Source organism: Protopterus annectens, chromosome 2.part0 (genome assembly GCF_019279795.1).
Source record: "Protopterus annectens isolate FY-2018-M chromosome 2.part0, PAN1.0, whole genome shotgun sequence".
Lineage (NCBI taxonomy): Eukaryota > Metazoa > Chordata > Ceratodontiformes > Protopteridae > Protopterus > Protopterus annectens.
Genome location: NC_056728.1, coordinates 25661908 through 25687820, shown reverse-complemented (window position 1 = coordinate 25687820; position 25913 = coordinate 25661908). Strand labels below are relative to the sequence as shown.

At 44.7% G+C, this 25913-nt stretch overlaps 1 protein-coding gene across 1 annotated transcript in view; it reads left to right on the top strand.

Annotated features, from left to right (window-relative positions):
- LOC122793692 (disco-interacting protein 2 homolog A-like) overlaps positions 1-25913 on the top strand; it is a 2141448-nt gene that overhangs the window by 1582135 nt on the left and 533400 nt on the right. The window contains exon 18 of the mRNA XM_044061912.1: positions 22404-22540. Coding sequence (XP_043917847.1) covers positions 22404-22540 — 137 coding nt within the window. The remainder of the gene's footprint in view (positions 1-22403; positions 22541-25913) is intronic.

Genomic DNA, 25913 nt, shown 5'->3' with positions numbered 1-25913 from the left:
ACATAATACTAGATTAAGACAAAAGTAGTAAAAGAGCTGTTGAACATAATTACAAGTTTAAACATAGATTACAGATGTACATGGTTACAGATGTAGAACATAATTCATCAGTAGACAAACAGAAACACTGCTGTTTGTGAGGTATATAACAGATTGTCAATTGTTTCTATAAGAAGTTCTTATTGTATGGTAAGTAGCTAGGTTAATAAGCTACTGTGCTAGGTGTATTCACGGTACTTGGTGGGGTGCAGAGAGAGAGGTAGTGGGTGGGAGGAGTGGGTGCTATTGGGTGGGAGTTACAAGGGCAGATTCTGCATGTTTTTAGGTGCGTTTTTAGTAAAGATTTGAAGTGGTTGCAAGATGTTACCGAGGTAATTGAGGGTGGGAGGGAGTTCCTTAATTTGGCTATAGCGTATTGTTTGCTTGCTTTCATTAAAACTAAATTGCTGTTAGCCAGTGTGGTGACAAGAAATGCTGCAGGGATTAAATGCCTCTAATTTTCATTTCTGTGGTGGACATGTGCGTCATTGCCATCTGGTCATTTATAACTATTTGTGCTTTACAATGTTGTCGACTGAGCCCTCCGCTTTAGAAGATGAGTGACCTTTGGCACCTTGAGACAGTTTTTCCTCACTTACCAACCCTTGTTCACTTTTGTTTCTTCCACCTTTGCAATTGATTACATACTACCTATGAATTTTAATCCTGAGGCCCCATAGAAGGTGAGATGTGACACCTGTGAAGGATTACTATGTCATTTGACGTTTGAGATGACCCTGTCATTGAGTGATTTATTTCCACCTGGGATGTTTAATCTGTTACAGCAGCAGTCTTTTCTGTTGGCATCTTTGAGGTCTATATTTAGTAAACTTGTCACTTGTATGTTGTTGATCTTCATGTTTCACTGTTGCAGTCATTACATTTGGGGTCATTTGCTGGCAAGTTGCCCTCAGTCAGCCTGAATAACAAAATCTTGGGTCCTGCGTCAGTTGCTGTCTCTTCTTCCATGATGTCAGGTCATCGGGGGTATAAAACATGCAGCCGATGCCATTTTATTCAATCTTTCTTGCCATGCGGTTCCTGAAGCAGAAGCAGTTCGCAAGTGCCGGTCAGCCGACTCCTGAAATTTTCGTATTAGAGTTTCAGAACCAAAGTCTTCAAACTAAAGCGAAGTACCCCGTTGGGGAAACTTTTTCCTGCTCCTTACCGATGTCAGTAAAAGTTAATAATTGCATTACTTGTGGGAAGCAAATACCTCATAAGGATTTTCATTTGTACTGTATTCCTTGCCTAGGCCCATATCACAACGTGCCTTGCTGTCGGTTTTGTGCTAGATTTAACCAACTCACTATTAAACGTCGGTATATTTTTGCTTCTAAATATTTTGCTACAAGATTTAATTATCCAGAAATGTCGTCTGTTAGCAATCTGACTACTGGAGTTCACAAAAAACGCAAAGAAAAAGAGAGAAACTGTCGAGGTCCAAGACCGACGACAAAGCTTCTCCTAAGCCAGTTGCCGGTTCGCCGGTACTCAGTGAGGCGCTTTCACAGCCCCTGATACCCGCTACTTTTGAGTCGCAGGCCTCTACCGAGACCCATTTGGAGTCCGGTATGCAGCGAGATTCTCAGAGTATTGAACCTGCGGATGTCTCTCCCTTGGATGGGTCCGGAGCCGCTGAGCAGGCACCGGCTTCTGAGGGTGTTTTCAGGCCTCAACATTTTTATATTAAACCGACGCCAGCAACAAAAACAAGGTCAAAAACTTCTATGTCTAAAAAACCGACACATGAGCCACGTGCTCGGGCCCCTATGCCTAAAAAACAGATTATCAAAATGGCTGAGGATTTAATTACCTTGATCAGGGGTTCCCAACCCTCTCCTGCTAAGAGGCCTAGGCAAGGCACTGATTATGAATCTTCAGATCAGGTTTCCATTTCTTCCGATTCCTCTTCTGATCAGGAATTTTCTATTCCACCCTATGAGAATTCTGATGCAGAGGAATCCATCCTATCTGCATCTCCTCCTGAGGATTGCTCTTTTGGGAGAGACTTTGCATACTTTAAGGGAACATTTTCACTGGGAGAGTCAGGACTTCTCTGAATCAAAAAAGAGGCTTAGGAATTTCCTCCTCCTTCCTCAGCATAGGCCTTTGGCAATACCTCCTGTGTTAGACATTGTTGATGATGTGTTTTCAGAATCAACATGGCTCCTGATTCCCTGCCTCCGGCTCCTAGTAAGCCAGACAGATATTGCAGGGTTCCTGACTCCCACAAATTTCTATTCAAAAATCCTGCTGCTGATCCTGAGACTATTTCTCATGGTCCCAAGGGTGTAAAGGCCTCTACAGCCAAAAATCCTACCCCCTCTGGTAGAGATTCCAGGGCGCTGGAAAGATGGGGAAAAAAGGTTTATACATCTGCAACCTTGGCAATCAGGGCCTTAAACTGCCAGTTTCATATGCTTAAATATCAACAGCATGTTATGGGCTTACTGAAACAGAAAATGTTTATTTCTGATTGTGTGGAATATAGAGTTAAAGGAATTATTGCATTATGCAGAACAGGTTGGAAAGCATACTTTGCAATGTGGTTTTGATTCCTTGGAGGCCTCTTTTAGGGCCGCCATTACTGGATCTGTGATTAGAAGGCATGCCTGGCTCAAGGAGCAAAATCTGCCTGATCATGTTAAAGCTAAATTGTTGGATGCCCCTTTGCAGCATGATACTCTGTTTGGTAATAAGGCAGAAGAGGTTTAAAATGAAATGGAAGACCAAGCTAAATCTATGCAAACTGTAAAAGATTTCTTGCAAGTGCAGCCACCCAAGTTCAGTAGACACTGGTCTACTAAGAACTGGTCCTTTCCTGTGTCCAACAGAGCCATTCAAGGCAAATCCAGGCACTCAAAAGGCTCCAGATACCAATCACAGGGTTCCTACTGGTCAAAGCAGTAGGGTTCCTCCACCTCCAAATCCAGAGGAAACGAAGCACAACCCTACAGTAAGCAGTCTCAATGATTTTCCTCTACCATCACCAAGCACTTAACTTTTGGCAGCCCCCTTGGGGGGGAAAACTAGAACTTCGTGCTCAAAATTGGTAGTTAATTACCCAGGACAAGTGGGTATTAAACCTAGTATCCCAGGGGTACAGATTTCATTTCAATACTTTGCCAATTCCAAACGGATGGCCGGATTTGCCACAAAACCAGTGGGCAGAGGCCCAGAAACAAATCATGTCCCTCATGGATATGGGGGCTATTCGACTGGTACCAGAAAAGGAAAAAGGACAAGGTTTTTATTCAGGACTTTTCCTGGTACCCAGAAAAGACAATTCATGGAGTCCAATACTGGACTTATCAATTTTGAACACTTTCCTGGACATTCCAAAATTCAAGATGCTGACTTTACAGCAGCTACTGCCTATGCTAGGCAGGAATGCTTGGTTAGTAACTCTAGACTTAAGAGGCATACCTGCATATCCCAATAAGGGAATCATGCAGAAGATACCTCCGCTTCAAAGCAGGTTTTTTGCATCACCAATCTTCTGCACTGCCCTTTGGCTTATCTACTGAGCCCAGGGTCTTTACAAAGTGCCTGGCACAAGTAATTGCATTCTGCAGACAAAGAAGCATACAAATTTATCCTTCTCTGTAGGATTGTCTCATTCAAGCAGAGGACAAAGACACTCTTCAACATCTTGCATTTGTAAAAAGGCTTATAGCATGCCTAGGGTACACCATAAATGAAAAGAAATCACAACTGGTACCCTCTCAAATAATTACATTCCTGGGTGCAAGCTTGAATACAACTGCCCAGATGGCTTACCTCACGCCAGACAAAGGCAACTGACAACATACTTCAAACAAATGGCAACAAAAATCCAGTTATCTGCAAGACAAATTCTGCAGGTTTTTGGGTTCATGGCATCTTGCATTCTACTAATTCTATATGCGAGATGGCATATGAGGAAACTTCAGTGGTACCTAAAAAGTTTATGGAGTCAGCATTGTGTCAGTCTGGAAACAATGATTCCTATCATTCCCTGCCTACAACAGGAGTTTCTTTGGTGGGCAGAGACATGTCACCAAAACAAGGGGCTGTCATTCACTCTACCCCTTGCCACCCAACCCCTAACTACAGGCGCATCAGGCTATACTTGGGGGGGCCCACCTGGCAGGGAGATGCATTCATGGCAAATGGAGCCCAAACCAAATGCGTCTGCATATCAACCAGAAAGATGCTAGCTGTTCAGAATGCTCTGACAGCCTTCAAGGACTTACTTCATCCAGGACAACTACTGATAAAGACGGACAACACCACAGTCATGTGGTACATAAACAAGCGGGGTGGTACACGTGTCTTCCCCCTTTGCAGACTAGCCATAGCCTTGTGGAACACAGCCTTGACTTACCAAATACATCTTCAAGCTCAATTCCCACCAGGAAAGCGAAATACTCTGGCAGACGACCTAAGCAGAAATCTTATGGACCCACATGAATGGAAACTGGATCCACAAATCTTCAGCATGTTAACACAGAAATGAGGGAGCCCAGACATAGATCTATTTGCCTCTCCCCAAAATTATCAGTTGGACAAATTCTGCACAAGAACTCATCACAAAAAAGCATGGAAAGTGGATGCCCTATCCTTCAACTGGAAAAAACTATCAGTCTATGCCTTTCCCCCTCTGCCTCTACTCAAAAAGGTCTTACTAAAAGTCAGACAGGAAAAACCAGAAATGATCCTTGTTGCTCCAGACTGGCCTCGCCAGCACTGGTACCCACTACTAAGGAATATGTCTCTGCTTCCTCCATGGTACTTGCCTCAAATACCTCATCTACTGTCACAGCAGAACTATCAAATTCTGCACACTCTGCTCCAAACTCTGAATCTTGCAGCATGACTGATCAACTAATTATTCAAACAACATATCTCAGTAAATCTGTGATTGATGTCATTCTGGAAGCCAGAAGGCCTAGTACTAGAAAATCTTATGCTGATAAATGGAAGAGATTATGTGCTTGGAACCAAGCACAAGGAACAGACACAGCAAAGCCCAATATTCCTCAGATTTTTCAATATTTGACTGAGATGCTTGACAGGGGACTATCTTTTTCTTCAATAAAAATCCATGCCTCTGCCATCTCGGCTCATTACAACACAGAGCCTCTCCTCTTTTCTCATCCTCTGCTTAAACAGTATCTTAGAGGGGCCAAAAATTTAAGGCCTCCCAGAAGATTACCAACTCCTGCATGAGACCTCAATTTTGTGCTGGAAAAACTTGCCCTGCCTCCTTTTGAACCAGCAGCTACTGCGGATATAAAATTTCTATCTTGGAAAACCGCCTTTCTCTTGGCAGTCACTTCAGCAAGAAGGGATGTAATGCGATCCTATCTCGCCTACATTCATAACTGATGGGCTCGGAGCCGAGAATTGGCTCCAACTTGGCCGATACACTAGCACGAAGTCTCTCATTGGCTAGGCCCAACCCCCTTATCCCAGGATGCACCACGCCCAAACTCCCAGATCTCGTTTGCCGCTTCTGAAGTAACGACATGATCTCGACTTGGCTGTGGCTATGTACCCTTCTTTTTTGGCCTTTTTGGGTCGTTTTTGCTCATAGCTTAAATATTTCATAACTAAACAGCTATTTTAATAGCTATCTTTGTCTGTATTCCTTGTGATTGGCTGTGTTTGTTTTTTGGTGTTGTGTGATTCCTTCTATTTGGCGGGCTAGGCCCGTTTGCGTTAGAGGGCCTTTGCCCTATTTTTTGTCGCGCGTTTTAGTTAGAGCTCTCCCCTCCCTTCCCTTCCCTTCCTTGTGTTTTGAGTGCTTTGTAGGTTATGTCTGTCAAAGAAAAAGAGCATAAACCGTCAGGCTTTAAAAAATGTTTGAAATGTGGCTACAAAATGTCTGTAACAGATGGCCATGCCATCTGTGTTTATTGCTTAGGGGCTAAACACTTGCAGGAATCTTGCAGTGTTTGTCATGCCTTTTCCTCTCGTGTACTACAAGAGAGGAAAAATAAGTTGATTTTGAAAGGGTTATTAAAACCAGCCTTTGAGGAAGCTTTATCTTCTTCTCCCTCTTCGAAATCGAAGAAAAAGAAGTCTTCGGCTCCGACAAGTCCGTCGGAGCCGCCGGTAAAAAGAACTAAGTCTTTGTCCTCTTCCTCAGCTCCATTGGTTTCGGAGCCGCAGGAGAGAGAATTTCTATCTGAGTTTTCCTCGGATCCATTGGTCTCGGAGCCGCAGGTGAGTGTTTTGGCTCCAGGGTCGGTTTCTTCGGCTCCTGAACCCTCGGCGACTGAGGGGGGTCTCTGTGCTAATAGAGTCTTCTTCGGCTCCGATCCTTCTGGAGCCGATTAGGAGTCGACATTCCAGCATTGCCTCGGAGCCGGTTTAGAGAGTTTCTCACCCCCCCCCCCCCGTCTGTTTCCTCCAGGTCCTCCAGGCTTTCAGATTCGGATTTGGATAGGGTGGTTCAGAGGCTCCTCCAGTCACCTGTTTTTTTATCTAAATTATTTTCAGCTCCAGCCCAGCGGCCGGAGCCAACCATTTCGATTCCATTTCTTCCTCCTCCGACAACCCTGGTGTCGTCGGAGACTTGGTTCGCATAGTCTGGTGAGGTTCCTGAGTCAGTTCTGAGACCCACTGCTTGTCTGTCGGTGCCGTCTTCAGCTCCAACCTTTTCGGTTCCTTCCAAGGGTTTCGGTTCTCGGGTTTCCTCAACTGAGCCCGAGGGGGATTTCTCAGGGCTTCTGGTTTTGGCCCAGAGTCTCGCACTTGGCGCCTCGACTAGGGGGACCCCGACACCGGTCATGGACTCACAGGCGGGCCTTTCTTCAGATTCTGGTGGACCCGCCTTCGAGGCTATGAGGAGTGCGCGAGACAAATCTCTAGTGACTTCACCTGAATCTGCGACCCCTTCCCTAGACACAGCAACTAGAGCTTCTGGTGCCCCCCTGTCTTCGGACAGCGCAGCTCCGAGGCCTGAGGATTCCTCCATGTGTGGTCCCCCTTTTTCCGAGGAGCCTTCAGAGTCTTTGCCTGAAGAGCCCCCCAGGAAAAAGTTGTGCAAGAGGAAGCACATAGACTCCCCAGATGAGTCTGTCACCTCGGACACCCCGACATTGATGATGCGGAAGGGTCCCCGAAGTCGTCCTCTGACGATGTCTCGTTCTCCGATGTCCTGGAGATCTTGAGACAGAGGGCCGACTGGCCGTCCAAAACCCCTTTCGTGGAGGAGTCGGTCTTCCTCAAGGCCTTCGGAGCCCAACCTTCCGCCTCTTGGGTGTCTCCACCCTTCGATGAATTACTGGAACTTATTTGTCGAAGGGTGTGGGAGCACCCTGACTCTGTGGAGCCAGTTCCTTCTCGCCCCAACAAATTTTTATCTGCACCCCCTGGCAAGGAGTTTCTAACCAAGGGAGTCCCAGTGGATGCTATGGTGGTGGCGTCTGCCACCCAGCAAGATGTGGCAGAGGCATCTACGTCTATCCATCCTCCTAACAAGGAGTCCAGGAGCATGGATAGGTACGGGAAGCATACCCTGACTTCAGCAACCTTTACCCTGTGGTCGCTGAATTATTTGTCATTTTCCGAGGCTCCAAAGGGATCTCATAAAGGAGTTGGGAGATACCCTGTCGGGTAACGTGCCTGAGGCGTTGACTCAGTCTGTCAACGCCCAGCTGTCTACCCTTTCGTTGATTGTTAACTCGCCCATGAGGCTCATATTGTATGCAGCCGAAGGAGCGAGTAGGGCAGCGAGTTTGGGCGTAGCCCTTAGGAGGCGAGCCTGGATGCACTTGTGTCACTTTGCGGAGGCTTTCAAGTCTTCTTTCACAGACGCTCCATTCGACGGGTCTTCTCTCTTTGGACCCAAGGTGAAAGACACACTCACTAGATGCGAGCAGGATTGTAAGACTTTGTCTGCCGTTGGGGCCCGTTTTTCGCTCCCTTCGAGACCTTATCCCAAGGCGCAGAGGGGAGGAAAGATGTGGTTCAGAAAGTCCCAAAAGTCTTTCCCTGCCCATCAGAGTGACCCCCCCCCCTTCCAGAGGCAGAGGAGGGGGGAATTATTCTGGAAGACGTCACCCTAGAGGCAGCGGAGGCCCCGCAACTCAGGAGACCGCGAATCCTTTCGTGGTTTCTCCTTCCACCGTCCCTGAGGGACTGCCTGACTGTGCGTCTCCGGAGCCAGTCGGGGGTCGATTTTCAGAGCAATCAAGGGCCTGGGGTTCCATCACTCAGGATCAGTGGGTGCTTCGTATCATCGCCGGAGGTTACACCATTCCCTTTATCCGTCCCACTCCACCGTCAAGGAAAATCCCAGACGTGCCACCCAGTCAACGGGATCAAGCAGCCATAGTGGTCGCAAAGCTACTAGGAAAGGGAGTCATCCAGCCAGTCCCCGCAGACCAGACCGGATTAGGAACTTACTCAAAGTTATTTTTGGTGCCAAAAAGAACAGGGGACTTGAGACCCATTCTGGACCTCAGTCACCTAAACCGCTTCGTAAAGAAGTCCAAGTTCCAGATGGTCACGTTGCAATCCATTTTCCCATTGCTGGAAAAAGGAGTATGGATGTGCTCCATCGATTATTATCGCATCAAGATAAACAGGTCGTCCAGGATACATTTACGCTTCCGCCTAGGAGCCAGTCACTTCCAGTTTCGAGCCCTGCCCTTTGGTCTCACCACAGCCTCCAGGGTGTTTACCAAATGTCTGGCGGTGGTGACGGCTCACCTGAGACGTCTGGGATTCCATGTGTTTCCGTATCTAGATGACTGGCTCCTCACCGCCCCCACCAGGCATCTTCTTATGCAAGCCATGAGTGCTACCATCGAATTGGGACATCTATTAGGAATTGCATTCAACTGGGAAAAGTCTGTATTGCTGCCATCACAGCATGTTGCCTTTATAGGCGCAGAGCTAGACTCTGTCGAGATGCGAGCATTCCTTCCTACAGAGAGGATAAAGATACTACAGAACCAAGTCCTAGTCTTACTACCCCGAAGCAAAGCCCCAGCCAGGATGGTCCTTCAGCTTTTGGGGTCGATGGCGACCGCCATTCTTCTGGTCCCTCTGGCAAGATTGCACATGCAAATTCTCCAATGGCTCCTGTCGACCCAGTGGTCGTACCAAGATCTGCCCTTGTCCTACCCGATTCTCGTTATGGATACCTGTTGGCAAGATCTTCGTTGGTGGCTGCTCTCCTCCAACTTGAACCAGGGGCGACTCTTCTGCCCCTCCCTCCCCCATCACCACAGTGACCACTGATGCCTCCCAGATAGGGTGGGGGGGGGGCATTATCTGGACAGGACAGTTCAACGCACGTGGCAGGATCACGAAACCCACTTACACATCAATGTCCTGGAGATGAGGACAGTGCTTCTAGCGTTGCAGGCACTTCACAGCTCTCTTCCCAAGGGTACCATTGCAATCTTCTCAGACAATATGGCGGTAGTATGGTACCTGAACAAGCAGGGAGGAACCAGGTCTTGTCCTCTTTGCAGAGAAGCCATGAGAGTTTGGAATTGGGCGATCGCTTCCCAGAGATTTCTAGTGGCAATGCACATTCCGGGGAAGTCCAATGTGATAGCAGACAGGCTGAGCAGAGTTATTCTGATGCCTCACGAGTGGTCCCTGAACGACCGAGTAGTGGCTCGGAACTTCGCCAAGTGGGGGTTTCGCCAGCCCCTGGAATGCGAAGTGCAGCAATTTCTTCTCCCTGATTTCCCCCCCGGGGACGTTACCCAGGGACGCTCTAGTCCACAATTGGCCCTCCGTTCTGCTGTACGCCTTCCCTCCGGTCCCACTACTGTCAAAGGTGATTCAGAAGGCAATCTGCTTGAGAAGCAACATGATTTTGATCGCACCACACTGGCTCCCGCCAGGTTTGGTTTCTTTTCCTTCGGAAGTATGCAGTGAAGGATCCTTGGATTCTGGACCCAGCTCCAGACCTTCTGACTCTTCAGTCAGGTCAGGCCCATCCATCACTGCAAACTCTCAAGCTAACGGCTTGACTGCTCTACTTCCGACCTTAGTCAGACCGCATATCCTTTCGCCTGAAGTGGTCCGGATTCTGTCTTCCTCTCACAGAGCTTCCACTAAGGAGATATATTCTAATAAATGGAAAAGGTTTGCCATTTGGGCCCAGCAGCACAACCTTGACCCTTTGACAGCCCCGGTGTCCGCAGTATTAGATTTTTTGGCAACTCTTTTTAGACAGGGTTCCGCTGTCTCCACGCTTAAAGTCCAATTGGCAGCAATTTCTAATTATCATGTTGCCTTTGAGCCATCACTCATGAGTCATACGTTGTGTAAGGCCTTTCTTATGGGAGCTTGGTTGCTTCGCCCTCCGGTGTCCAACCTGTTTTGCCATGGGATTTGAATGTAGTTTTAGGAGCCTTGACGTCTTCTCCCTTCGAGCCGGCGGCCACTTGTGAGCAAAAGTTCTTATCTTGGAAGACTGCCTTCTTGGTAGCTATTACTTCAGCCAGAAGAGTTTTGGAGCTTCAAGCCCTCTCTGTTAAGCCCCCTTATCTGATCTTTCACAAAGATAGAGTGTCTCTAAGACTAAACCCGTCATTTCTTCCGAAAGTTTCTTCTGCTCTTTGTCTGCAGCAGTCTATAGAGCTACCAGTTTTCTTTCCAAAATTTTCCAACAAGGCAGAATACAGACTTCATCAGTTGGATGTGCATAGACAACTGAGGTTTTATTTGGATAAGACACAGCAGCAGAGGAAATCGGAACAGTTGTTTGTGGCCTTTGCAGATAACAGGATTGGCAAAGCAATAACTAAAACCAGTATTGCTAGGTGGATTAGGCATTGTGTTTCATTTATTTATACATCAACAGGAAGGGACCTTCCATTTCCAGTTAAAGCGCATTCTACTAGGGCTATGGCTACTTCAGTGGCCTTCCACACCAGACTGTTGGTGGATGAGATATGTGCAGCGGCCACTTGGGCTTCTCCACATACTTTTATTTCTCATTACAAGCTGGACGTGGCCTCTAGAGGTCGGGCGTCCTTTGGTTCCACAGTGCTCAGGAGTGTTTTCCAGTGAGCCTCCTAGGATCTAGGTGCTAGGGACGCTGTCCCATCAGTTATGAATGTATGCGAGATAGGATCGCATTACATCTTTTAGTTATGTACTTACCATAACGATAGATGTATGTGATCCATCTCGCCTACATTCGTACGTACCCGCCCTCCTTCCCCCTACCTGCTGGATCTGGAGGAAACACTAGTGTATAGTTGGAGTGGCTCGTGAGTGAGTTGTTGTGGGGCAAACAAGATCTGGGGGTTTGGGCGTGGTGCATCCTGGGATAAGGGGGTTGGCCCAGCCAATGAGAGACTTTGTGCTAGTGTATTGGCCAAGTCTGAGCTGATTCTCTGCTCCGAGCCCATCAGTTATGAATGTAGGCGAGATGGATCACATACATCTATCGTTATGGTAAGTACATAACTAAAAGTTTCAGAACTACAGGCTCTCATGGCAGGTGGAGCCTTTTATTATATTTTACCTGGACAGGGTGTCCCTCAGGACCAATCCTTCATTTATGCCTAAGGTCGTATCCAGTGTGGCTCTTAACCAGACCATTCACCTGCCAACATTTTACCCAAATCTGCAGAACAAGGGGGAGCGGATTCTGCATTCATTGGATGTACACAGACAACTAAGATTCTACTTAAACAGGACCAAATCTCTAAGAAAGTCTGAGCAACTACTGGTAGCATTTGCTGCAGGATCAGAGGGGAAGGCTATATCAAAGCAGACTATTTTTAAGTGGATAAGCCACTGCATTCGTTTCTGCTACTTGCACCATGGTAAACCTGCGCCCAAGGGGATCAGATCACATTCCACCAGGGCTACCTCTACTTCAGCAGCTTTTCTCAGAGGGGTTCCAACCAAAGACATTCTAGAAACTGCTACTTGGAGCTCTGTTCATACCTTCACAAAGCATTATCATTTGCCTCTCTTCTCCAAATCCAGGGCAGGCTTTGCCACTGCAGTTCTGCAGGGCCTTATAGCCACTACTAATGCTGTTTAGCTCCATCCTCCCATCCATAGCTTTGGGATTCTACCCAAATATAATGACTGCAACAGTGAAACACGAAGAACATAGTACAGTTGTGTACACTTACCATAAATGTAGATGTTCGAGTGTATTCACTGTTGCAGTCCGGGTTACCCACCCGCCATCCCCCTTTCTATACCTTTCCTTCACTATACACAAAAGCCTTTGTGGTGTATTTGCTTTTAGGGGCAAGAAAAACTGAATAAAATTGCGTCGGCTGCATGTTTTGTACCCCTGATAATCTGACGTCATGGAAGAAGAGACACCAACAGATGCAGGACCCAAGACTTTGTTATTCAGGCCAACTGAGGGCAACCTGCCAGCAAATTACCCCAAATGTAATGACTGCAACAGTGAATACACTCTAACATCTACATTTATGTTAAGTGTACACAACTGTACTTTTTTCGCCAGGCATTTCATGTAGTTTGATTGGTGACCACATCTGGAGAGTATATTTATCATTTAGCCCTGATGCCCATATTGCATAGGCTAACTAGGTTTGCTTTCTCTCAGCAGAGGACGTCTGTATGTCAAGGAAGGTGCTCACTGCAGCGGGCCCTTTCAAAGATCCACCGGTACCTTGTGTAGTTGTATTTGTTTTACTTGTGGAGGCAAGGAGGGGAGCATATCATTAAAATTGTGTTGTGCCTGGCTTGGTCAGTGTTGTCAGGTGCCCCAGGTGTGTGTGTTTAGTAAGGTAGATATGGGTATGGCTTGTGTGTGTGTGTTTGGGGGCGGGGGGGGTTGAGGTAATGTACTTTGCATTGTCACATATGACAGTTCCCAAATGAGTACCTGTACAGCCTTGCGGCAGAATGTGCTTTTAAATTTGTTCATCTGAGTTTGCTTAAGAAGGGAAGATTCTAGCATTATGCATGAAGCTGGTGCCCTTCATGTGATGGTGGGGACATGCAGTTGGAATTAACATAGACATGTTGGACATATTTGCAGCGGCCTGCACAGTGCTGCAGCTGTTCACCCGCTTGGGCTTTCTGTGATGTACTCCTGTGGATGGTAGTGGGCAGAGCTTGTACAGTGCGATACATTATATACTGCTTCGTGATCTTGTATGCAGTACAGTTTGTCATGGCCTAACACATGCACACGAAATGTATACTGTAGGACAGTTTGCATGCTTGCCGGACGTACATGCAGTCATTACTGTTGGCTGTTGTGTATTTCTTACTGCTTATGTACTTGGGTGTGGCCTCCAGCCTCAAATCACCTGCACTTTAAACAACCAAGTGGGGTTTGCTCAAGGTTGTAGTAATCAGTGCAGCTAAGCTGTGTGTGAGCTTTTGTATACGACTCCTAGGGGATGTAGGAGTACAGGTTTTGAATTTCCTCTGATTGCCATACCCACAGTGTCTCCTAATAAAATCATTTGCGTTACTCTGCTGATGGCTGACAATTGGTACATTATAATTAACCTTTTTTATGTCAGCATGTTGCTTTACAGGATAATATACAATGCTTTCCTACTGGGGAACCCCTTTACTTTGCTTTTTCTCGTCTCAGAGGTACAGAATGGAAATATAATTAATTGAAAACTACAGTAGAGAGACTTGGACTTTGGACTAATCAGAAAAGTGACCCCACATTTTACTTTTCTCTCTGGCCATTGGTTAGGTACGAGAAATATTTGTTGTTTAATTATGGCTATTTTTTGCTTAGTTGACTTGACTGTTAAGTATGCATGTTTTTTTTATATCTGGTTGCTACATTTCATTTGTTTTGATTTATTTTGCTTTTTCTTATTTTTTGCATGTAAATTGCCAAGAACTCTGTTTTTTAAATTTTTTTTAACACATTTCCATTGCTTGGTTTGGTCAATACACCAATGAAATACTCAGTCCACAAGTCATTACCACACTAAAATAAAATCACCACCTGGTCAGTTGTCTTTGTATCGGTATCAACATTAGTAGATGCTGGGCTGCTTGCCATTTATGCACCCTAATGTTCTGCATTTGGTGTTGATTTTTGATTTAGATTATTTTCCGTCACAACTGTTCCATTTCATACATACGTGGTACCTTTCCTTGCATAGTTTGAGGATATTGTTTCTGAAGTCTGGCTTTGCTTTCTGCCTTTAGCAGTTGACTTCTCTTGTTCTTATGTGGATGGACTGAAGGTTGTGCAGTTATTGGCAGCTTGCATCTCTTTCCTGATAACCCCTATTTTGGCAATTCTTGGATCAAAATGCTGTCTTTCATACTCATGCCAGGGGAGCCTACCAGCCCCCCTGCCTGCTGCTAATCTTTAACTTGCACATGTTTTTACCTCAAGCCTGAAGTTATGTTAAGTGTTTATAAAGCAAAAACTTAAGTTCTTTTTTCTGGGTAATTATGTTATGAGTTTTGACCCTCATAGGAAGTATCTGTTTTCTTGGAAGGTTCACAGCATTGAGCCATGTTACAAGCTCCAGGACTTCAGCCTGGTCACTCTGAGATGGAATGGAGAGAATACCATGATCAAATTCATGTGTGCCCACTAGCACACTATGAGGTGTGATGTACTACTTGGCAGGCTAGATAGCAGTCACATGGAGCTTAGAATTAAAAATAAATAAATAAATATATATATATATATATATATATATATATATATATATATATATATATATATATTCTGTCTCTTTGGGCATTTGTGTCCTGGCAAAAATTGTAAAAATGGCAAATGTCCTGAGATTTTAGGACAAAATTATTTCCTATATTTTATGTAATAGTTGCATAAAACAGTTATTCTGCATCTAAAATACCCAAATGTTATAAGAAACAGAATAAGCAACTAAAATGCTACAAGAATAAGCTTTTATTTAGGCAGAAATGTTAAATTCTAACCTTTATACTGACTGTGGGTATGTGTCGGCCTGTAAAATCTGATGTTTGTACCAAAAATGTCCCCCTTTAGCCATTTGAAAAGGTGGCAACCCTATATATATATATATATATATATATATATATATATATATATATATATATATAAAATAAACACAAAAGAAAATCATTGAGTTGAAAAGTAAAGCTGCATTTTGTTTTTTCAGTTTTACATGTTTGTTTTTTCTTTGCACTAATAAATGTCATTTATTCACAAGCATGATTAAGTTGAGCAGCACTGGTTTTGTTCCACCTTTGAATTACTCTGTGGTGCTGGTGGTGTGAGGTACTGCAATACTTGCCTGCACAGCTGACAGGCAGAGCACAGACAGTGCTGCAGGTAACACTTGGGTAGTGTCTGCAGTGCAAGATAGCCAGCAAAAAGCTGAGTGGGAGGCTTTTTCATGGCTTTGTAGGCAGGTTCCACAAAGGCCACCAGAACTCCTGTCATTTTGAAGTCTGCCACTTTAGTTGTGCTCTCTGAAGGCTTACTAATGGCCAGCACCCCCAATAGAGTAATAGGGCTGAGCCTCCTGCCTGCACTTTGCTGACAAAAAACAAAGGAGAGTAGAGAAGCACCACCTCAGCACCAATTCTCAGGGGGTTGGGTATCAGACATCCAAAGTTTGAATACACTACTGGCTGTCTTACAAGGAACTAGGCCCCCAGAACTTTTAGTGCATGTGTATGAGATTAAACTGGACCCAGGATTTCACTTCCTTTTTTGATGATTTACTGAGCAGATTTAAGCAGATTCCTGCATATCTTTTCTTCCATTGTCTTCCCTAATGTCTGTAGTGGTGGTCTCCCCACACATTTGGTGGGAGACTTCTGAGTAGATGAAAGCATGCATTCATGATCCATCAATTCCATTGGATGCCTGCTTAGTGCCCTGTACAAGTGTTTCCACCCTTACAGTGCCACATCTTGTGAGCCTTTTTAATCACTGTAGCACCCTCCCAACCCCAAAGTACACAATCACTACCTCCACCCTTAAAGACATAGGTTTATGTTTAACGGTGCTTGCATGCAGAGATTCATCTCATCCCAGAGTCATCCTTATCAGGTCCATGTCTGAAATGACAAAGTTAGTGGCAACTGTTCACCACTAAGACCCTTCTAGATTTCCCATCTTTTGGGAAACATCTCTCACTTGTTGGTGAAAGTATGGACTGTTTGGTGGTCTATCTTTTGTTTAGCAGAGGTTCAGTCACTACCTTGGGAATGATGGTGTCTTGATTTGTCCCACCCCCAGATGCTGTTTTTTGCAGGGTGGAAACGTGTAAGCCCGAGTCCATCATCACCTAAGATGGTGGACATTTTCCTATGCCATTGGCTGAATAACAGCATGTGTCTTAAAGCTGATACTTACGTCATCTCCTTAGTGCCCCTATAGAGCTGATAAACCCTGGTATTTGTTTGCTCCTGTCAAAACATGACAAACTGAACAGGTCCCCAAAATGGTGTTCCAGTTTGCTACACCTTGTCTTAATTTACTTCCTTTTGGATCAGGCAGTGGATAAGGTTTCAAAGCTCCCTGATGCTGAATCATGGAATTTCTGGATAATGCTGAGTTCTGTATTTACTGTCATACATTTGTTGTGCTCTATTCTGCATTTGGATGTCATGCCTGTTGCTGTTGTCTGTCCTGGATGAACTTGACCAGACTATCCTAGATGACATAATTTTAGGAAAGGTTCTCTTTGGCAAACTGTCTTGGGGATAATTGAAGCACTTCAGAAGACAGGTATATGCATCTGATAATTGTAGGGGTGCATATAATATTGCTGTCTGCACTTTCTTTGCTGACTAATGCCATCCTTCTCAGATGAAGCCAGCTCCTTACAGGCAAAGAATACTTTCCAAATTTCAAACAGTTTTGCTTTGTCCATTACGACCTTCCAAGCTCTTTAAATGTCTAGTTTCATAAAGATGCTGCAGAGGCCAGTTTTGAGTTTACATGGCATGGAGAACCATCACTCTGGGCACTGACTTGGATATCATCAAAAGCCACTTTTTGGCATTATTTGGCCTAAGACCATTGGAGGCTTATTTGGCAGTTAGGTGAGTTACTTGTGCATTTCACATCTCTGTGCCGTACATGAAGTGTAATTTAGACTCATCTTGGATCTCTGCAACTTTAACAAGTGCATCAGGTACAGCATTTTTCAAATAGTTTTATTATTACATTATACATTTTTGAACCCCCCCCCTCCCCATGACACTGACCAACAACCTGAGAGCCGGAGCCTTCTTTATCCAGTTAAACTGAAGGCCCTCTAACATTGGGAGAGTATGGAAGCAGGTCAGGGAAGAATTGACCAACTCCAGGGTGGGTTCATCCTTGACACTTCAATGAGGCATTTTATATTATTTTCCCTCCTTGTTTGATGATCTGACATCATGCACGCTGCAGTAGCAGGGTTTCCATTACTCGCACAGAAAAGTGTATGCTTACACACTCACGCACGCAGTGTTGCCCCAGCTACAGTACAACACATCACTTGGTAGGACCAAAACTTTGTCATAGTGGCAAAGTGTTGCTGCTCCTGCCCTCTGGGTATTGTGCAGCTGCAGGGCCTTGCTGCAGCCCTTCCTTCGGATGGGTAAGTTGACCTGAGTCAGTCACTCCCACCCCCTTTTATTATTGATTCTGCAGCACTTGAAACTGCTAATCAACCCTGATTATTTGTGATACTGGCTCTTTTTTCTGTGTTACAGTCAGCTGCACTCTCCGTATTGTCCCTTTTACCTTAGGAGGTTTAGGCATTGCTGCAGCCTCCTTATTGTCACTTTTGCCTTAGGAGGTTTGGCGTTGCTGCAGCCTCTCTATTGTCCCTTTTGTCTTAGGGGGTTTGGGCGATGGTGCAGCCTCCCTATTGTCCCTTTTGTATTAGGAGGTTTGGGCGTTGCTGCAGCCACCCTATTGTCCCTTTTGCCTTAGGAGGTTTGGCGTTGCTGCTGCCTCTCTATTGCCTCTTTTGTCTTAGGGGGTTTGGGCATTGCTGCAGCCTCCCTATTGTCACTTTTACCTTAGGAGGTTTGGGCATTGCTGCAGCCTCCCTATTATCACTTTTGCCGTAGGAGGTTTGGCATTGCTGCAGCCTCTCTGTTGTCCCTTTTGTATTAGGGGGTTTGGGCGATGGTGCAGCCTTCCTGTCCTCCCTTTTGCATTAGGAGGTTTGGGCATTGATGCAGCCTACCTATTGTCCCTTTTGCCTTAGGAGGTTTGGGCAATGTTGCTGAATATGACGGGGATACCTGCTGTAGCACATCAGCATGTGGGTGTCTCACAGGAAGGTCTGGCCTTTGCTGTATGTTACCTTCAGTTCTATTAGAGTGATGCCCTTTGAACCGTCCTCCATAACTCCAAGCTATAGCAGAATTTTTGTACTGGTGGTGGAGGCCCAACAGCATGTCTGTTGTATTCTCATATGTGGATGGTAAGCTGATGACCTTGAGAGGCTTCTTTTATGGGCCCTGATTTTGGAGTTTTCGTTGGCCTGCACTCCTTTGGGAAGTAGTTGTAAAGTGGGAGAACATTACAGGACAGAATTCAATTATTTTCTGTAATGATCATTTCCTTCCAAATAATGGGCCTGGGAGATTACTGTTGTACCATTTGGGGAGGGTGGACTTTAAGTGGATTATTTCTTAGGCTTTGCAGTTACAGCTGGTTGTGGGCTGCAGTTTCACAGCTTTCTTGACAGGGAATGGTGTGTTCTTCACTCATCACTCCCTTTCATTTCTTCTACATGTCTGACACTTGTCACTGCCTTAGGGAATGGGAGACATGTTCCAGAGATTGGAATTGAGGGTTCCCTTCGTCCTATTATGGCTTAGTGACTGCAGCCTTTGCAGGATTAAATGTCCGTGCGAGTTTGCCTTAATGTAAGGAAGCTGAAGGCCTCGTGTTAGATGGTGCAGACAAAACTTAGATGAGGATGGCCCTCCACATTTCTCCAAGCTTTATAGCACAAGCTAAGATCTAGATAGATAGATCTAAGAGATCTGTGTAGGCTGCTCCTTTAGGCATTATTTTTGTAGTTAAACAATGAAGAGGATTCTCATTTTTAATATAATTTGTCTTCCCACCACTGCTGACTTCAACCTTCTGCATGCTCGGTACAATGGCCTGTCATCACAGTTCCTCTTGCATCTGTCAGGCTATCCTGTGTGACCTGTACCACAAAAGTCTGCATACAAGGACAGCACCGTGTGCTTGGGAGTCCTAGCTTTAGTCTGTGACAGGTCTCTTGAGAAGCCCACCTGCCAGCATGTACTGCATAATGGACCTGATAAAGCATTATTGTTTCTGGTGGGGGATTTTTTGCTGAACTTACCTTGACCTACATGCCAGCAACATTTATATGCGCAACAGGCCATGAAGTGTGACTTCAGAGTATGGCTGCAGAAGCCACCCTCCTCAGCATAATCACCTACAACTGTGTGGATTTTTTTCTGATTCCTGGTCTCCACCAGGGCTGATAAGATCTGTTCCTCTCCACTCTCTGAATGGACACACCCATCCTCTCTGATAGCACACTTACCTAAACTGCTCAACTGAGTGCAGGCCATTTGGGACATAATTGAGGCTTTATCCCTCTATGTTACCAGGCTGGCAGACTATTTCCTTTTTTGCAGTGAAACTGTCTGGGTCTGGAATTGAGTCGACCAAGCCAAAATTTTTTCAGCCATTCACGTTACAGAAGGGGCAGACATGGGGAATACCTTGTCACAATTTAAGCCTTCATCTAGAACTTTTACATTTTCTGGCTTGTGGAGGAATTCCATGCATGGGGCAAACCAGAGATTGATCAGTTTGCCTTAATGAAAGTATGTTTCTTACTGCTTCTTGTATTAGAGGAGGGTGGCAGTGGTTGTGTGTTTTCTGGAGTGCAGAATAATTTTCCTATGTTTTTCTACCCTTTCCATTTGTTTGTCTACTCATGTAAGAGTAGTAGTAACTCCTCTAGTTGCTGCAGTGGTGTAGAAGGATACGCCCGGACTACAGCCCAGGTGACTTGGGTTCGATTAGTGGCTTGGGCAGCTGACAAAGCAGCAGAGAAGGATGCCAGTGCCGATCTTTTGGGGAAGGTGGTTCTGTGGGTGTCCCATCTGGTGAGCCTTGCTGGAGATTGGGGATGTCACAGTGAGGGGCTGTGTTCCAAAAACAGCAAAGTGTGTTGGATAGGGCTGAGCTGTCTCTTTAGTGGAGTGCAAGTTTGCACTTGCCTGTTGCATGCCAGCCCCTTGGACACCACTATGGATGCTGAATTTGGTGTGGGGAGTAACTGGGTAGTCCATCATAATTAACCATCAGCTGAATGAAGATGCCCCTAGGATATGTATGGGCCCAGCTACATTAGAGCAAGTCTGTAGGACATAGGAAGAAGCTGACTGGGTGATGGATGTGGAGCATTGGTAAGAAGGCCATAGGATGGTGCAAGGGAGAAAAAAGTGCTAAATAAAACGCATCCATTTTGTTGTCAAAAGTTCGTGGCTTCAGTCAGTTATTGTAGTCCACATTTACAGTGATCTATGTGGTGGTGGTGGTGGTAAAGCTGGTTTCTGCTTTATATCTTGTTATTTTCATCAAGTCTTTCATCTAGAATTTCAGCAGTGTTGCAGACAGCCAGGAAGTCTTCCACAAACCAGAAGTAGCTCTCCTAGGCTCATGATAACCCTGGTCATCTTCCTCTTCTGTCAGTGAATTTGCTGATTAATCTGATGTATTGCTGACATCCGTTTCATTTGTGTCTGTGTAAGTTACTATAATGATGCATGTCTCTGTCATCTCTGCATCTCTTGACCAAATGAAGGACAGATCTTAGCACAAGTTTAATTACCATTTCCTGTTACTGAATGAAGAAAACCCTCCTTGGAATCTGAACTTCAGCTCTTCATCCTTTGAGCCGTCTGCCATGGAAGACTTCAATTGTTTTTCTTGAAGGTCATAATTTTAGTAGTGATCACATCTGCCAGGTAGATATCCGAGTATCCAGCCCCTTTGTAGAAAGCTGCATTTGGTTTTCCATAAGAACTGGGCCTCTCTCTTTGTCCTGTATGGGGCAAAATTTGTGTGAGGTGGCCTGAAGCTGAATCCATGTGTTCAGAAAGAAATGGCATATATTTGCATGTTTCATGTATAGTGAGACTGATATTTGGGAAACAGACGTTTATAGCAGACTACTAGATAAATTGCCTCTTTTTGTGCAGGTAGCTGGTGAGGTGCACTTTTGCATTACTGCATAAACATTCACCACTCTAGGAATCGCCCAGCATTTTGCATATCTGTACTTAAGGCGTTTGTCTTTTGATTTCATCTTGGTTTCTCTGTCTTCTATCTCCTCAAGATTCTTTCCAGCAGTTGTTTACTGAATAAGGCTCCTCAAAGTGAGATAAAACAGATCTTCAGTATTTGCCATTATCAGTTGTTTGAAAGGATTAATAGAGTATCTGTTTATTTTCCTGCCACTCCTTTATTGCTGGATGTCCACTCCTTCTGCTTCAGTATAAAAAGTGCAGTTTTCAGTTTGTATCCTTTCGTAATATCTCTTGAGTTTTTATCCGTGTGTGTGTGTGTGTCTCTGTGTCTCTCTCTCTCTCTCCTCAAAAATATGCCTTGCCTGTGTTCTTTTGGAAAAGAGGAGGGCCATAATTGTGTTGCATGGGTCCAGGATTTATCCTTCTGTCATGATGCAGTGATGGTGTGTGCATGTGCGTCTGTGTTTATAGGGATGCAGCAGATTGAGACTGAAAATTAATCACTATGAGCTGTCTTCGAAAGGAGATTCTAACTGTTAACCACTACAGAAGACCCACTGGCTTGAAGATTGACTGATAATGGTAAGCAACTTCAAATTTTTTAGTCACTCCCTGAAAAGAGGTATCTGAGCCAAGGGGCTTGAGTGGTTAATGTAAAAAGAACATCCTACTTGGATCTCTCTTGCCTCATGCCTTAAGTTTGGGGAGGGGGGCAGGAGCTTATATAAGAAAAAAAAGTAGAGCTTATGGTTATCCTGTTTCTTTGACCGTCGCTTGTTGTATGGAATGGTGTTTGTGTTTCTGGAGTATAGGAGCAGTGCTTCTTTTTACATCTATATTACCAAGAAGTCTGGAAGGCTTTCTATCGAGACAGGTGTTTAAAGATATGCAGGCTTCTGGTGGCCAATGGTTTCACGTCTAAGAGAAAAACAATGGCTTTCTGTGCATTCTCTCTCCACCTACAACCCACCAGATTTTTTCAGGATCGACCGCTCATAATTGCTTTAGTGCTATTTAGAAAACATTGATAAATATTACAGTAATTTATTACTTTGCCTTTTATATTCCTTGGTGTTTGTTGCAAACTGAATTACTTGTTTGAGTTAGTTAACTGATGCAGTTTTTTTTCTGCCACCTCTTTCCACACTCCCCTTTTTTTATTGCCGCAGATTTGGTCTGTGTAGTGAGAATGGAAGGTACCCCATATCTATGCAAAACAGATGAAGTTGGTGAAATCTGTGTGCACTCCAATGCAACAGGAACATCTTACTTTGGCCTTCCTGGAATGACCAAAACAGTTTTTGAGGTTTGTATTTACAACAATATTCTTGACTAGAAGTGCTTGAATCACAAGATGCCAGATGTGTTCTGCAGATAAGCTGTTTCTTGTTACTGTACCTTCCCATCCTGACTTCTCCACTTGTATACATTGTGACTTTGAGCAAAAAAGTTAACCAGACCATCTAGTTTTTGTGTTTTCCAATCCAGACATCTCCACCTGCATATTTTGTGACAGTGCACAGGCCATTAATCAACCCTCCTGGCCTCCTTGAAAACGGGTTGTTTACTTTGTTATAACTGGTTGTTAAATATACACACACACACACACACACACACACACACACACACACACACACACACACTCTTACTGTTAATCTGCAAATTTTTTTTTTTGAGTTAGAGATTCATCCAAATGTTTGTAAAGTTTTGCGATATGACAAAGTTAAAGAACTTGTTTCTTCATAAATGCAGATGATGTGCAGTACAAGTTCCTTGTGCATTTTCCATATGTTGCTGTTTATAAATCTGTAAAAATATGTTTTAAGTGTATTCATTGTTGTAGAAATGTGCTCATTGCTTGTGTTGCTGGCAACTGGAGTGCTGCTAGGAGTGTTGTAAACATTTTTTTAAAAATTGCGGTGTGAGAAAATGCATCCATCACTGACGGGAAGGCAGAGGATGTCTGACTGGTCACTGATCTGAGAGTGACACTCAGATTGGGTTTTGGGGAACTGGCAGGGAGAAGGGAGGAATGAACTTCTGATTTCAGTTCCCCTCCTGCAAGGGTTGAGTGTGGAGTTTTGCGATGGTCAGGGTCCTCCTTTGAGACTCGAGGGTGATTACTGCTTACATGCTACTTTAGATGTCTTATGGTCACAAGCTCAGGAACATGACTGTGTAATGAGCATAAGTTGCCATTTTATGCTGTGCTCCCCGTTAGTGGTGTTCAACTCCAAACTGGTTTGGGTGGTTAAGGGTGTAGGTAGGGACCTAAAATGAGACATATAATGCCTTATAAGTGGCAGCTCAGTGTGCCACAGGTGTAGTAACTACAGAAGTAGCCATGGTTAAGCCAGGGTCATCTTACCAGACATGGTCATTTTCTTAAACTTGCTTTAGGAGTTTGTTGCAATTTTTTTCTTCTGCAATCCCTAGCTTGGCTGTTTAATTTTTCATCCTGTTTCTGCTGCATGAGTGCCAGCAAACAGGGTAGTTGCATATGTAGCCCCTGCTTTACCAAGTTCTTTGCATGCCACTTAGTTTGGTTCATAATCCTGATATTTGTTGTTGAAAAGTTCATGCATTTGATGCTTAAGAATATGAAATCTCCCAAGTGTCCTTTGACCTCTGGATCACAAGCCAGAAGTTCCACTGATGCCGACTCTTGCCTGTCATAAAGAGCACAGTAAAAGCACTACTATAAGTGACCGTTTCTGCACAGCCACTTGAAGCTGTGAATGATAGAATCTTGAGGCTTTTTTCACATTGCTCAGGATTGTAGCATTTGAGACCTCATTACTAGGATTAATATGATTGTTCTTTGTATGAGTGTAGCTTTGTGTTGAGTATAAAGAGAAGGGAAAAGACGGGGCAGACATTTGTCACAACCTTCTGCATGCAGGTCCCCACAGAGGCTGCCTTCTGCTCCTTGATTTATTGTCAGCTCTTTCTTGAGTAGGAAGTTGTTAAGCTGCTATTTATCACTGGCTTATAAAGAGAGGCTTTCAAGGAGTGCAACAGTGACAGCCTTGGGGGGGGGGGGGTTGCATCCTGAAGTGTCAGCACCACCTCTCCCATGGTCAGGTGCCCAGTGCACACATTTGGCCTGTACTTTTGGAGCATGGTCCACTGACTCCCTTAACAAGTGCTGCCTAGTTGCACTCTGCTCTGTGTCGCCCTATATGACGGCAACTGAAACACTGATCTCATACATGGATAAGGACACAGAGTCTGTTTTTGACCTTCAACTCATTCAGGCTAGTGTTTTCTGTGGACTGGCCTATGGCACTTTGTTTTCAACCCAGAAGAGACTGAAGAAATATCTGTGTAAGGTGTTCTGGGTCATTCCAGTCATGGAGACTGAAGCTAAATGATGTTTTCTGCAGCCTTGAACCATCCACAGTTTTCTCCCAAGTGGACAGGTGCTTTCATAAGACTCCAGCTTGATGGAGTGATATGCTGACTCTGCATTCTAAGGCAAACTACTGTGGTCTTTGTTTCTCTATACGTCCCAATGACAGTACCTTTCACCTTTATGCCTTTGAGGAGTCTAAAGTTTTAAATAGGGTGTGCAAGGTGTTTTGGATCATCAATACGTCCGTGTTCAGGTTCCATTCCTAACCAGTGGTTCAGGCAGCATTTTTGATCATGAGGCCAGTGAAAAGTTGCTTAAGACCTTTTCATGGTCTGTACAGCCAGTTGAGTTGAATGCATCCCAGGATCTGTTGAAGGTGCTCCAGAAAAATGAAATGGGCGTTAACTGCTGTGAGAAGGTCATTGTGATGCCTGATTTCTGCTTTTTCTAGGCCATCTTTCATTTCTAGGAGGAAGAAGTCATTCTGTTGTGTAGTCGGGAAAGAGCCAAAGCATTTGTCAGCTCAGCCTTCCTGAGCTGTGTTCTCTTGTTCACCCTGGTGCTTGACTTGTGTACCAGTTGCAGCTTGGATTTCCCTGTAGAACCATCAATGGGATGTGGCTTCTGAGTTTGCTTGGGCTTGTGGAGCCATTACAGTAATTGTCTGTGTTCTTAATAGTAGCCACAGAAGGACTCTTCTAAGAACTTTTTGCTCATGAAGAGAGAATTCCACTCAGGGAGATTTGTTTTACAGTGCTTTTTGCAACAGACCCTCATTCTGTTTTCAGGGGCTTAGGGTATAAAAAGTCTCTCTTCATTGTAAGGTGACAAACTCTTTATTTGTGATGTTCTGTGGTCCCAAAGGGGAGTCTTCCTTCCTATCCTGGAACTCAACATGTGCAGTGAGCACATCATATGCTCCAGATTATTCTTTTAAGGACATGTGTCTACTGATGCAGAGCATTAGTATGATGTTGTAAGGCAATACTGATGTCTTGAAATGTATCATTTTTGGTAGTTTACTTATGATGGTCCTCTGGGTAGGCTGCTGTTTCCTGTCTCTGTTCCAGTTTCCAGGGTGGTTGAGGTGTTCTTGATGGCATTTCAGCATGACGTCCTCTCATTTGGCATAGTCTGTATGCCCCCTCTGTTTATTAGGAGGATAGCTCTGATGGCAGAGGACTTGCTGGAAAAAATTTACACTTACTCTCTCAACTGACTGGATGACTTTTTTTATGTGGAAGACCCTGTAGGGTCTCCTGCTTGAGTGCTGCTGTGGTAGTCAGCCATTAAGGTGTTAGAATGGGAGAACTTCTGTTACGTC